A 14,227-nucleotide genomic window follows, 5' to 3' on the forward strand; every position below is an offset into this window, starting at 1 on the left:
CCACAACGACCAGCCGCGCGGATAGATCAGGTGACTACGGGCAGCCGTCAGCCTCGATGTTGCCTTAAGGCATCCATATACCTGTGGACAATGAACTCAACAACTACGATGCACGGCTTGCACATTGTTCGCTTTCTCCAGGCAGCGATGACAACCTATTACCTGGTAATTAAATCCAGAGGCAGGAGGCAGGGAAGCCGGTCACTGATTCGCGTACTAGGATTGTAACTGGTAGCCTACCATCCATTTATCCATTCATTCATTTACGGTACTAGGCAAGAAAAAGGCAGAGGTAATTTCAATAAAAAGATTTCATAGATCGACCAGACAAGATTGTTTATCGAAAATCAGAAGCCCCAGAGAGCATACACACCAGGGAAACTATAAAATTAATCCATATACATGACGAAGAGATCACGAAAAAGATAAGTGGAAAAACATATCACAGTATTAGCGAAGGACGGAAAGGCGACAAAGAAGCGAGAGGAAGACCACAAAAGCCGGAAGATATATGAAAAGCAAAACGCAGCGCAACCAAAACAACAAAGAATCCAGAATCCAGAATCCAGATATTGTCAAACACAAAAACCAAAAAGAACCCCATACCCCATATCTGCGCGGTTCTTTCCTGGTGACACCGACCTATTTTTTATTCACAAAGATAAACAAGAATGAAAATGGAAATGGAACTCCTTCAACAAGCCAAGCCCCTGTATCAAGTGCTTTCATGTGATATGGTATGGTATGGAAATCAGAGCCATTCAGTCATCGAAGTCGTTAAAACCCGTGCACCTCTTTTAGCCATTGGTTGCCGGGGCGTTCGTCAACCGGGACCTGCCCGTCCGTTGGTGCATGCTTAGGCTGGGTGGGGGAGAGGCATTTCGTGCGGGTGACCCAGCGAGCCAGTGCGAAAGGGTAGGGCCCGCTGGCCCATCGAATCCATGGGCGTCATGTCGTGGAGCTGGGCTGGCGATGCCATGGGCATATGGTATTGCATCGCGGGTGGTGGCAGGCCATGTGTCGTAGCGGGGGTGTTGTAGTCCACCGGGCTGAAGATATTCTGACGGAAGGTGGGGGCCCAGGTGTCGTATTTTTGGTCCGGTGTTGAACTCGGGAATGGGTGGGAGTTGGAGTAATCGAAGACTGAGACGTCGTGCGGGCTGATCATCTCGGCGGTGACCGGGGTGCTAAGCATGGACTGCGAGAATGAGTCTATGTAGTGGGGGGGGTGGCGTAGTAGGGACGGTCTTGTCGAGGGGCGTCGAAGCTAAGCGGCTGCGGGATGGAGAAGCCGGTTGAGAGAGACCGCGTTGGTACGGGCATTGTATCAATGGGAGTCGTCAGCGAAGCGTTTTGTGCGATCGAGGAAGTCGGAGTCAGAAGGCCGTCCTCGATGGACTCGGGGCCCTCGATGGCGGTAACGGTGCCCTCGTTGGATTCCTCGTCCTCATCACCCTTAGGGCTGGGTCCTCGGTTCATCACATAGACGACCATGTTGGAATCTAAACCATGTCAGGATTAATATGCAAGTAGGATTTCTTGGAGCTCTTCATACCGACTTCTCCGCGCTCAAAACGCTCCTCCATCTTGCGCACTCGGAGGATCTCATAGATGATCTCCACATGGGACGCGTGCTTCAGACTGCGCTTTGTGTCGCCAGCGACCTCCTTCAGCTTATCGGCTGTGATACCATGGCCACCAAGTTTGCGAATGATATGAAGCAGAAGCTCAATGCGGTCTAAAGATGTCGTCAGAAAAGATGGAGAGGATCAAAACCGGTATCAAACATACACTCTTTTCGCAGGTGGTCAGGCTCCTTGTGCATGACACCCGGGGGCCACCACTCGGGCTTAGTCTTCTCGGGGTCGCCAGTCGTGCCGGGAGCCGAGCCTGGTGGAGGCTTACCGCCGTTGTAAGGGTGTCGGACCTGCTTGCGGGGCTCGATGAATTTGATGAAGGCCTTGGCGACCATGCGGCAGTTGAGTTGCTGGAAGTGCTTCAGGGCACCCTCGTAGTAACTCATAACCTTGGAGGTATCGCCGATGCGAAGGGGGACCATCTCGTTGGAGCCATTTGGGGAGAAGTCATCGCTGTCCGAGCCAGCGTCGGCCAGGCGGTCGTCGACGATGCCAGAGCCAGGCGCATTGCCACGGCGACGGCGGACACGGCGAGGGGATGCGTCCAAGGTACCTATATTGTTGATTTAGATAGGACCATCGCGGGACCAAACTTCCAATCAGGACTTACGGCGAATGGGCTGGTGGAAGCCAATGCGTTCACCAAGGATCTCGAGGAAGTTCTGGCGGACCTCTGGGGTGAAAACGGTGGAATTTTGCTCCTGGATCGAGGCAGACTCGTCCACCTTGAGCTTGCCGTCATTGTCGAGGTAGATCAGGGCGTAGTGCGCATATGGCAGGCGGAAAGATGAACGCGATGGGGTCATCATGGGCTGGGGTACGGTTAACTACTGTATTTCCCTCCTTCTGTGGGACTAAACTCACGGGAGCGACATCCCACCCAGGAGCGCCTTCATGAAGGGCGGAAGCAGAGCGCTTCATAGCGCCAGTAGACGTATTCGGCTTGCTGTAAACCATGGTGTCGAGTATCCGGGATCGCGGAGCCGTGGCCAAATTTGATCACACAGTACTGCGTGAATGAGGCTGGTCCTCTTGTCGAGTAGAAGCCCCAGCAAATTCAAGATGTAGTATCGATAGTCAAACAAGTATACCACGTGTCCAAGGAACAGAAACAAGTCTGTTGCAGCGCCGGCGCTCTCAAGAAAGACGGAAACAGTCCTTCTTATAGAGTGAAACTAGCGCGTGAGAGGGTCTAGATTTTCCAGCAGCCTTTAGCCTTTGCACTCCAAATTCGAACCTTGTGATATGACATGCAAACCGCATCAAGCCATTCCGAGAAGCCGCCATTCCTGACCGTTCCCCGTCAATCCCCAACGGCGGCTCTTCCGACGGGAGGCTGTCTCACCGACAACTGCCAACCCGCGAACGGCTCGAAGTCAAGCTTATTGCGAACCAGACCAAGATTGGGTTGTTATGCAGGGATAATCATCACTTACCGTTTTTTTGAAGTAGAGAGAAGCAGAGAAGCTGGGGTGTGGAGGTGGTGTGACAGCTGACTGGCTAGCTCGCTCGACAACCAGAAAGCTATGCTGATCGAGCTATATCCGCAATGCGAGGGAAGACCGCAGAGAGTAGTTGCTGTCTGCAACCGACGGAAAGAGGGCGACGCAGGAACGAGAGGAATATACTCCACTCTCTTGTGTTCCCGGGTAGGGCCCAGGTTGGAACAGTGCTGCAAGCCGGAGACTGAACCGGACCGGGACGGGACTGGACTGCGGTTGGATTGATATGGTCACACCGGATGGGGATGGCCTGGTTGTATATCAAATATTTTTTGGCACGCCTAGATGGGACCCTGGAGGGGAGGCGGGCAGGATTAAGTATGGAACCACGGAAGCTTGAGCAACGGGGTCGAAGGTGGGTCAAAGCGGAAGTAGAAAATAAAAGAACAGCTCTCGAAGAAGGGGGAAGAGAGAGGGGGCTTTAAATTGATTTTGTTCCTTTTCCACAGTCAAGAAGAAGAACCATGAAAATGGAAATGGGAAATTGGCAGCTTGGGGGGAGGAGGAGGGAGATGTGCAGGGCTATTTCAAGTTGCGCGGCCCAGAGCCATGGGGGGGGGGAGTTTGGGGATTATTCGATTTTCGATTTTCGAATTTATTTGAATTTGAATTTAGGGATTTTTTTCGGCCAGAAGTACGAGGTCGTAAAGTCCAGCGAGCATCGCGCAAACTGTGCCACAGCAAGCCAGGATGATCCCTGAGGACCGAGGGTCATCGGAAAGCCGGGGGATCCCCAGCAGCAGCTAAGGAACGAGAAAATCATAAATCATAAAGAATAATAATTGATTTTAATTATCCTGATCGCGCTATGCAGGTCGCAGCGAGATTGGCGCAGTGGAGGGCGGACATGCAGTAGTGAGGATGCCAACCACCCTTAGGAAGGCGACAAGCAGAAAAGCACTGAGCAGTCTAACAAAACTAACAAAACTAATGCACAAAGTCCGCTTCCCGATTTGGCACCCCTGTCGGATTCGACTTTTAGGGTAGATCGCCATGACAGGATGGTCCGAATCTGCCTGCTTTTATTTCCTCTTTTCTACGGTCTTTTGCTCCGTTTTATTTCCCATTGACAGTCCCGCTTTGGCGTCGAGTCCGTTCCTCGGCCCCCCACCCCCCCTCTCCCCAAGCAGCGTGGCGCTGCCGATTATCGATCGTCCGCCTCTCGCTCGTCCCCCCACCCACACCACTGGAAACTCTCCATTTCTTTGGTAGTCACTACGGGCTGTGGAGGATCAAGTTGAAAGTTGGGAGTGACTGTCCCTATTCTCATAGGGGTCCTGTGCCATTGGCTCCCAGGGCGAGGCAACCACCGCGATGGTTCTAACCGTTTTCCCCATGGTACTATTGATATTGACATGGCAACACGACTCCATCAACGTACTAGACCCATCTTCCTTATTCTGAGACTGACAGTTCAAGCTCAGGCACTCTGATGGGGGGATCAAGCCCGCGGGATCCACGCTGACCTCGGGCCTGTTCTCTTTGTTTGGCGACCTCGCAGCGTCGTAGCTCATTTAACCCTGGTCGCACCATCTACGCCTCCAGAGCTGTCAGGCACAGGTCCAGCGACCGGAATACTGTCCCCCAGTGTTCGTGTTCAAACACGCACAAGCCCTGCCTTGCGTCGGGGCCCACGCCCGGTAGTGTGGGTGCTATTCTTAAGGTACGGTGCGCCGATCACCTTCAGCTTCGGAGGTTCCGCACACTGGGAATCGCCTGCAGATTTGTCCACAGGCACTAGGCCTGCCAGGCGGAAGTACACCAGTCTACGTCCTGATTACCGTATCTACCCCCGTATCGCGTGCTAGGCAAGGGGAAAAAGGCTCCCCGCGAATGATCAACGTGTAGCCCACCATAGCACTCCAATCAGATTACCCCTCCAACCAGCCAGTGCTGACAGAGCGCGCGGCCGAGCTCGATCGGCGGATCTGAATGCAATGTGCCCCGGCGCTAGTTTGTCAAAGACCGCCTCCAATAAGCGAGGTCATCCGAGGGCGTGCCGGGGGCTTGGAGGGGGCCCCGTCGTTTCCACGAACCTATCAAGATGGGGCTTGTGCATGGCCCATCATCCCGGACCCTGGGATGTCGAAGAATGACGCGCCAGTAGGGCTTGCTGTGGTGGTTCTCAGTCTGGGGTTGATAGGGTTAAGGCTATACATATCTCAACTCTCGGGGGCCGGCGTTGGCGGTTCCAGTGCTGCCATTGGCGCATCGCCAACTGGACGACCGACGTCTGTACTCCGTAATGGTTTGCCCCCTGGTCGATCGGCACCCCTGGGCCCTACACTCTTCTCACGGCTTGACGGTCGCCGACATGACAGAAACGGCCCGTGGGGTCATTCGCCAGGATATGCTGGTTGCTGGCCACTCTTGGCCACGATTTCAGCTGGTGCTGGAACCCCCTGTGATCAGACCGCGACTCTTCGCCACATGAACAGCAAAGTGCGCAAAGCCCGGGAAAACGAGGCAGCACGGAAATTGGAAGAACAAAAGCACCGGAATGGACTCGGGGATGTGGTCTAGCCGCGCATGTTCGAGATAAAGAACACGAAGATCAGACCGTTCTAGCACCCAATCGAGACCGATGCCGGAGTTGGACATGGAGTGGCTATACTTCGAAGTACAAAAGTCCTGCCGTATTTCGACCAACAATGGCCCGGCGATCGCCCAACACGACGCTCGCTAAGAGGCTGCCTCATGAAAGGGCTGTCGATTACGATTATCTCGACCCCCGCTGGTTAGCCGCCGTACTTTTTGTCTCCCAAGCAGTTCCGGGTCTGGAGTCTAGCGGTCTTTAGTGGTCTTAGCGGCCAAATGGTCCTTTGTTGCCCCTCCCCCCGTCGAACTCAAACCAGCCAACGAAGTTCCCCGAGAGAACCAGGGCGCACTGATGAGCGACCAATAGCCTCCTTGGGTCACGTATGGAGAACATCCTCTCTCTTGGGCCCCATCGGGTCACCTGGGGAGGCTAGTCCGGGTCGGCGTTACGGCGAGCCCAGGGCAAGGGCACCATCTACCCAAGCGGCCGTCAACGCGTGCATCTCCCGGGCGGGTGAGACCCGGGGGGTGGAGGGGTGATGGAGGGGCCACTTGGCTACCCTCGACCCAGGCCCGGGATGTATAATCCTGTTCTCCTAGTTCAGCATCATCCCATGGTGGTGATAGTGATAGCAGGCAACTGTGAGCTGCGGGAGCCCGCGCGATGGAGCAGTGCGGCCGTGTCATGCGCAAACAAGAGCCGAACGCAAGTAGAGGGACTGTACCTGCGCCGTGTTTGATCGATCTCGATGTCGATTGCCTTTTACTCCTCTCGTCCTGCGACAGTGCCCGCTTTCTGTTTTCGCTTTCCTGCGTTTGTGGCCGGGAACCGAGCCCTTCGTTTTTGGTTGTCGGATCGGTCGAGCGACAGGGCCAGTCACCCGCTATGCCCGCGCCTGAAAATTGAGTCAGCGACGACACAAAGCAACCCGACGCGGAACTCGATCAATGAAGCACAAGCACATCTTGGTCTCGATCCGTGCTAGTGAGAATTTTATCGACCTAGAGTTGTCGCATGACCACTAGTCTAAAACCTTTGTCTCGAAACCCCGTACTTAGGGACATATTTGTCATTCTCAATAACTGCCTCCATCTGCCTCGATATCAATGTCGACGCCGGTGTAAAGCACTGCATAATAGCCACCAGCTTGACGTCGCGCGGGAGCCACACGCCATATCCACTGTAGGTCGTAAGGGGGTGGTTTCGGAGGCTTTGTTTGCGTCCCCCACCACGCTCCACCCACCACTGACCATTGACGCCAACATCGCATCGTCCAATCGTCCAATCATCCCATCCACCGGCCGCTCGCCGGGTCCTGTTTTGCCCCGGTGCAATTTGCTTTTTCTTCGGGTTACTGTCATATTGCCTATGCATTGGGTACTCGGCCCGTTGGCTCTGGCGCATACTAGCATGCTGTACGACGAAAAGGGAGTGACTCGTTCCGTGTCGATACAAAGCAACCTTAGAACATAATATCGCGGAATCATACTCGATACAGGACAAAGACGTGGACACGGCTTGCCCCGAAGCATCAGACGATCACTATGACCGACAAAGAAACTCCATGGGGGCCGCTACTCTGGCTCCGCCCTCGCAAACGCCGACAGCGCGGCCATCGCCGCTGCACTGTTCACTTTGCACTATGCAAAATGCCGCATGGACTCCGTATAGATGCACAGAGGGTAGTGCACAGTAGCATGCACAATGCAAACGCTCGGACCGACCAAGCCACACGTGGCTCAGCTCGAGGACGCAGTGCTCAGCTGAAAAACCTGCAGTTACGTGCCCTCCACCGCCACACTTGCCCAGCATGCTGACAGCTGGGCCGGACCCCAGCAGGCCCCCGATGTTATATTAAAGTACAGGGAAGGTCCCTGTAGCACAACCCCTGGCGACTGCTCCATTTGCTCCATTTGCTCCATTCGCCAACCTGCAGATGGGAGGGTTTTCGCAGTAGACCCCTGTACCCCATCCCCGTCCCACTTCTATTCCTGGGACTCGGTTTTAGGTAGTCCTCTGTGCAGGGATTTTCTACAGCCGGGCGAAACGCGCTGGCTAGGATCAGGTTTGGCAGGGTGGATGCGGGCTAGTGTGGCTTGACACCCGGCAAACACGGCAACCCGGGCGACAGAATAGGCCTGCGATTATGGCCGTCGAGCGCTGTCCGCGCCGACCAAGGCAGGAAGATCGAATGGGGACGGTCAAAAGGACGAGAATGAGACCAGAGATGCGCCGGAGATATTCGGCCACGCTCGCTATGATACCATCATCCTGAAACTGGGCTGGTGAGGCGCGGCCTTGGCTTGGGAACCTGGAGGATGTGACAGCGGGAGTGCACTGACGTTCCTAAACAGGGCGAATAGGGGTGGGCTGGGGGGAGGGGCGGCGCCCGGAGTCGGGGATAGGCGGATTCGTTCATCCTGGCGGGGGCTTGGTATGGAGGGGTTGACTCCGGGTGGAACAAGCGGGAGACAGGTGCCGGAAACAAGGATGAACTGGGCCCTCTGTGGTCTTGTTTGGGATTGTGAAGCTTGATTACTTTATTAGTCGACCTTGCCAGCGAGGTCTGCCTGTGCCTGCACTTCTGCAAGTCCCGCTTGGATGACTCAGTACGCAGTATATAGCATACTTGGCGACGAGACTTGAAAGACTGCGTGGTTCGTTCACCGCCACGCGAGGGTGATTCTGGAAGAAGGAAACACCGAGCAACACTCGTACTTTCGACCCGTTGCTCGCCTCGACTATTAGCCTCCATAGTCGATAATTGAACTATCTCGGTTCGCACAATCGCAATGGCTGTCAAGCTGGGGCCACGAAGGCCCGGGAGCGCGCCATCCTCTTCGATCGATATCGATACGAAGCAATAAAAAGGGGGAGCGGGCTGAGCAGACGCAAAAGGACAAAGGATTTGAGGGAATGGGAGTCTGTTCGCGAGACAATTGCACGATCCAGACCGTCATTTCGGTGCATGGATGAGCATCCAAACAAAGATACCGGGAGGCAACTATGCAAAGATGGCAGAATGGGCGGACGATCAGGGCCTGGTCCATCATGGATGAGATTTTAGACCAGAATCAATGTTGTCCAGTGCGTCTCGTATCTTAACGACTATCATGATCATTGTGGCCGAGCTCGATGTGATTTTTCGGGAGCGCAGGCGGCCGAGGAAGGCATACGACTAACGCACCGGAGAACGGCGACCCGAACGGCCGCGCGCTAGATCGTTCAATGATGTGCATCGATCGTAGGCTCATCGGAGCTGCGAGCCAGGGCATGATGTCATGGCCCTCAATGGGGCTTGGGGCTTGGGGCTTGGGGCTTGGGGCTTGGGGCTTGGAATTTGGGGCCAGGGGAGGAGAGAGAACAGGGCCCAGATCGTCTTTGGCGTCCAGGTTGACGGGGGGTTCCTGGGACTTTTGGCGAGGCTTTGGGTGGTCCAACTAGTCACGTTGGGACGGGTTGGGTCACCTGCGCAGTGCTTTGGCAAGGTACTTTTGACGACGTATACATCGGAGGAATATGATTGGCAGCTGGGAAACTCTGGACCTCCCCCTTTTGGGGTGCCTGCGGGCCGGGCTCGGGCCAGACTTGACGCCTATCAAACGCCACCCCAAGCCTTGCCAGCCATTCAAGCCAGCCACTACGGTGGGGCGGGGAGAGCGGACCGGGGCAAACTAAGGCTGTCAAACTCCTATCATGGCTAGCGCGGGCTCCACCGTGAACCCGGCGATAGGGTCAAAGTTGGCAATCATCGGCCCCAGGTACGCACCCGCGCGATACCTGCTTTCTGGAAGCTCTATGGCTCTCGAAGCCGTGTGACCAGCTTCCCCTCGATCGGAGCTCATCTCCCCCCCCCCTTTTTTCCCTAGGCATGTCGTTGATCACCCGTTGGGGCGGTTTCAAAAAGCGATCCTGTCCGGGAGCATGGCCTGTTTTGGGTCATCGGTCGCTGCCGACGGAAATAGGCAACCGGCTCTCCCTCCAACCATGGCGATCGGCTCCCAGACTGACCAAAGTCCGACCGTCTGGATGGTTATGCCCCAGAGGGAGACCAGACACCGAGGGGGTGGGCCAGAGTGGAGAGCGTCGATCGTGAGCAGCCAAGGCCCGCTTCTGGCCTCGTTCGCAACACGACGGCCAGGGTGGAGTTCTAGACCACCGGGAGGCAGACTGTCATCATTGTTTACGGTATACAGTCCATAGGCGAATCGCCCATAGCGCCCCCTCTCCTCCCTATATTCCGTGCGCCTCCAGGTGTCCCGACTATATGGAGTGCGACAAATGGCACTACTGTCGCGCTGGGGCTCCACCGTCTCCATTCGTGGATGTACAATACGATCGACGGCCCAATGAATTCCCTCTACACCAAAAGCAATGTGAGACTGCAGGAGCGTATTCTTTTCTCCATACTGGCCCGGCCCGCCCGCACCCATGGTGTGTCCTCAGCGGTGCAGCCCTACTGCAGCCATGGCAAACGCCAACTAAAAATGCAACATGCAAAAAGACGCATGCAAATGCACATGCAAGACAGGATGTTCCAGACAGACTATTGTTCCCACTTACGTACTACCGCGCTGCCACCATGTACTTTGTTGACACCCCGTCAAATGAGCCCGGGATGGACACTGGGTCCTGGCCGCTATCAGCCCCTTAGTCTTGACTCACGACTTCTGCAGGCTCTGTTTGGCATTAACAGGGCGTGACGCAACAATGCCCCCCCAGATGCAACATAAACATAGCCTTTCTGCAGGACTGGTCTTCCCGACTCCCCCTGGAGGCTCCTAAGCGCCTTGCATCTCCATGGGCCAATGATGTTGCATCCGACAGCTGTTATCGCCGACCGGCATGGTTTCAAGGCCCATTGATTACGCGATTCGCTCTGTTCGTGGTGGCGGGTGCTGCGCGAGGATGACAAGATGGGCAGCGCACTCCGCGTGGGAATGACACCTGGCCTTTGCGCTGTCGTTCTTGGTCGTTCTCTTAGAATGGAGTCCGGTCGTGAGAGCGGGGAGCGCCAAAGGACGGGATTCGCGCTTGTGTGTTTTCGTTTCAACTCTGCGGATTGAACCGATGAAACGGAATTGCCCTTTCGGACCTTTTGCCTATTGCCTACTGCCTATTGTCTATTGCCTATTGTCTATTGCCTACTGCGTATTGTCTTTTTGCATGAATGACGATTCCTCTGCACTCGGGTGTCCCTCTATGCCTCCGCCCGGCCAAGTGGAGAACCATTCCGACGTCTCTCCAGTGATCGCCCCAGCCCCGCTGCTCGCTTGGGAACTATACCTGGCAATGGCGTCGTGAGCGAAAAAAAATAAAGCAAAGTCGCCCTTGCGTGAAAGATTTTGGAAAAGGACTCCCGGCGATGTGGTTCATGCTCATCTGAGGCTCGCCCCGCGGACATTATGCGCAGGAGGCCATGTGTTCCTGCCGGGGGAAAGGAGGAGACTGGCCAAGTCCTCCGCGGTGTCAACAGGACAACTTCTCCTTCCTCTCGACCACATCAATCTGCCTCTCGCCGATGGTCGCCGATGGCTGCCTCCGGCCTCGTATATTCCGCCGATCCCAACACCCTGGCGGATCTATTCCCAGCTACCTGGATATCACAGCTGGGGCAGGCCGGGGGGTTTCCGTGGCTTGACAGACCAGTGGGCTGGGGTGAACGCGCCCCTCTCCCGATCCTTGCAGGACGCCTCCGTGTGAACGGGCATTCTCACCCAATCAACCCCCAAGTAACCCCCAAATGCCCCCAGTCTAGCACCGCGCCGTCGCTGCATGGCCCCGATGCCCGGATGCTCGCTAGCGCAAACCTTCACGGCGCGCTACAAATCTTCCCCGACGGCCCATTCCAAAGCCTCCGCCAATTCGGAAATTCCATCACGCTGGGCACGCCGAGACGTCGAGACCTTTCACCTGGTCCATCGCGATGGCATGCATCAGTCTAGCAGGTCTAGACAAATGATATCTCCCGTTTGAGAGTTCTCGTCTTTGGGTCTTCGCATGGGCCAGTACGAAGACAAGCGGCTGGGTTTCGTCCCCGTGCTCCGGACGAACAAAGCTTCCCTTCCCTGCCCTGGTTGATAATGACTGTCTCTACTGAACTCGGTCTCCCAGAGGCCTACCTCTAAATTGAGAGTACGGAGTACAGGCAGGATCCTCTGCAAGTGTACTCCAGCCTCCCAAACCTGCAGGCACGGACAAATTGCCCGAAGCGGCGGCTAAGATCGTCCCTGGCGGAGATCCGCGTCCGGACCCGATCGAGAGGTGTGGCTGAAACAATGCCATTGTGCGTGGGATTTTGTGCTTGTTCTCTCGCACAGCTGAGTGAACGGAGACGGGCGGCGAACGGTCGGCGACACGCCATGGCCGGTATGCAATTGGTATGGAGCAACCAATGGGGCATGCTTGCAGCCACATCATGACGACAGACCGCACCGTACTTGCTTTCCGCGACCCTTATGGCAAATCTCGAGTGTAACTTCTCTGGATCGGACTAGCGCCGACTACTTCGTCCATGTCACCGGTGGAGGACTAAACTTCTTGGAGGGAACTAGGAGGGACCATGTCCCCGGAACTGGGTTTCCCCATTACCGGAGAGGCCCGATCCACGCGAGACGATCCCTTGCTGGGAAGCGGGAACCTGGGTTCTGGAGCCTTCGTGACAAATACTGGATTTGGTACTTTGGACACAATCTCCGTATTCCGTCGTGACAGCGTCATCGACGAAAACCCCTCTCGCGATAACGTTAGTGTTGAGGGCTCTCCGTTGCATAGGGAATATCCATCGGTCAGTCATCTACTGAGTTACCCGGTGTATCCTCCGCGCTCTACCCTTCCCCCTCCGTCCGAAAAGCTTCGGAACCTACCTCGACTGGAAGTTCACTGCAATCACATCCTAAGCTTCCCGATGCAAGGCACTGCTCGCATATCCTCGGCTCCGCCACGCCCACTAGCCCTCATCGCCGTGGCATCACCCTCAATCCACTAATCCCTCTTCTGCCTCTGCCCCGAACAACAGGCCTATGCACTGCCATCCCGAGCACCCAGATTGCCAGATCCCGCTCGATCACAGTCCCGCCGACCTGGTCATCTCGACGATCATCTGGCATAACCATGCCAGCCATGAGGGACCAGTCCATCGGGCTATGCACCAGAAGATTTTGCTCCTCCCTCCTCTCCCCCCCTTTCCCTTCCTCCCCACCTTCCGGGGCCCATCCGCGCATCCAGCCTTTCCCTCCATGTCGCTCGATGGATGGAGCACTATGTGGCGTACCGCTCCCGCCTCCCGCTTGGAAATGATCCGAGCTTGAGGCGTGCCGTGGCCGCAAGTAATCCCCGGCGTTCGTCCACTTTTTCTGTAACTTTGCCGTGTATGTACGAAGTGGCATAGTGCAGGATCGCTCTAGAATGGCCTGCGGGACGGCTGCAGATCATACAGCCATGACTATCAAAGTGTCTCCTGTCGACGGTCTACCGTCGACTGTCTGCTGTCTGCTGTCTGCTGTCTGCTGTCGATGCGGGACCGAGTATGTGCAGCGCTGTGCAACATCCATCTCAGAACCGATGGCCTTGAAAGGGATGGTAGATGGCGATCGGGGAGGGGCAGCCTGTTTGCGGCTGGCTGGATGGTTACCGTGTACCAGGTTCGCACATGGCATCCCTGTCCACAGCGGAGAAAATATCCACCCCACTAGCACTGGGGCCACGGGCAAACCCCTGGTAGCCTGCTGGTGATGGAGGGTGCGTACGGGGAGAAAGGAGATTCTTCTGCGCTCAGCAGGAGGATCGTAGGATCGTCGGACGGTGCACTATCGCAGGTACGGCGACTCCTGCATCGACGTCGCACAAGCAGCGCTGCCAGCAGCCACTGGGACTTTTCCAGGCGGGGAAAGAGTACGGACGCCGGGCATCATCTGCCTCGAATTCGGAGGTGTTCGGGGAGCGCAGACAAGGTGGCTGGAACAGGCTGGATGATGTCGCCTGGTCCGCTTTGCACAGGCTTGTCAAATGACCCCGACGATGGGAGGATGATTGACATGGATGGGCCGGACGGTGCCATCCGGCTGGTCTCGACGCCAGATCGATCTGCTATCTGAGGGCCATGACCACGTACAGCAGCATTGACGGCCAAGTCGGGGGTCGCAGACATGGATACCCCGTGAGAAAGCAGAACCGTCGCCATTTTACCTTTCGCCGGATATGATCTCACTCCAGGATCCTGCCCGTCCCGAGATCCCATTGGCTTATCGGCAAACAGTGGCCCTTCGAACAAGATTGCTGGAACGGGTGCGGCGATTCCCCGAAGACGCCAGAGCACTGACCCCGCGGCGGCTGCATCCCTTGCCTACTCCGTACAGCGCCAGCACCACTGCTGAACGATGGAAGACAGCGTACATGCCCCGCGGCAACAGCTGAAACGAAGGCCCATCCCGAACCCCGGAGGTTGCGTTCCCCCAATGATAGCATAGCCCTGGCCAGAGCAGGCCAGAGCACAGAGCCCAGACGGGGGAAAAGCTGTCCGACGCAACGATCAGAATCCGGCATACGAA

The 14,227-nt window shown here is 56.1% G+C and overlaps 4 protein-coding genes across 4 annotated transcripts; 1 reads left to right on the plus strand and 3 right to left on the minus strand.

The window, feature by feature from the left end:
* Window positions 1-856: 856 nt before the first annotated feature.
* On the minus strand, window positions 857-2,594 carry N7482_002620 (uncharacterized protein; the record flags this gene model as incomplete). Its single annotated transcript, XM_056684745.1, has 6 exons — window positions 857-1,198; window positions 1,318-1,502; window positions 1,556-1,738; window positions 1,792-2,190; window positions 2,248-2,449; window positions 2,502-2,594. 6 exons carry the CDS (start codon window positions 2,592-2,594, stop codon window positions 857-859), a joined length of 1,404 nt encoding a protein of 467 aa, XP_056548351.1.
* A 6,983-nt stretch (window positions 2,595-9,577) lies between these two features.
* Window positions 9,578-10,111, minus strand: N7482_002621 (uncharacterized protein; the record flags this gene model as incomplete). The annotated part of the gene is made up of 1 exon (XM_056684746.1): window positions 9,578-10,111. One exon carries the CDS (start codon window positions 10,109-10,111, stop codon window positions 9,578-9,580), a length of 534 nt encoding a protein of 177 aa, XP_056548352.1.
* Window positions 10,112-11,083: 972 nt separating this feature from the next.
* Window positions 11,084-11,623, plus strand: N7482_002622 (uncharacterized protein; the record flags this gene model as incomplete). Its single annotated transcript, XM_056684747.1, has 1 exon — window positions 11,084-11,623. The coding sequence occupies one exon, from the start codon at window positions 11,084-11,086 to the stop codon at window positions 11,621-11,623; it is 540 nt and encodes a 179-aa protein (XP_056548353.1).
* Window positions 11,624-12,634: 1,011 nt separating this feature from the next.
* Window positions 12,635-14,222, minus strand: N7482_002623 (uncharacterized protein; the record flags this gene model as incomplete). Its single annotated transcript, XM_056684748.1, has 5 exons — window positions 12,635-13,101; window positions 13,153-13,295; window positions 13,427-13,507; window positions 13,628-14,022; window positions 14,073-14,222. 5 exons carry the CDS (start codon window positions 14,220-14,222, stop codon window positions 12,635-12,637), a joined length of 1,236 nt encoding a protein of 411 aa, XP_056548354.1.
* Window positions 14,223-14,227: the final 5 nt, after the last annotated feature.

Source organism: Penicillium canariense (genome assembly GCF_028826845.1).
Source record: "Penicillium canariense strain IBT 26290 chromosome Unknown utg000001l_segment0_segment0, whole genome shotgun sequence".
Taxonomy (NCBI): Eukaryota; Fungi; Ascomycota; class Eurotiomycetes; order Eurotiales; family Aspergillaceae; genus Penicillium; species Penicillium canariense.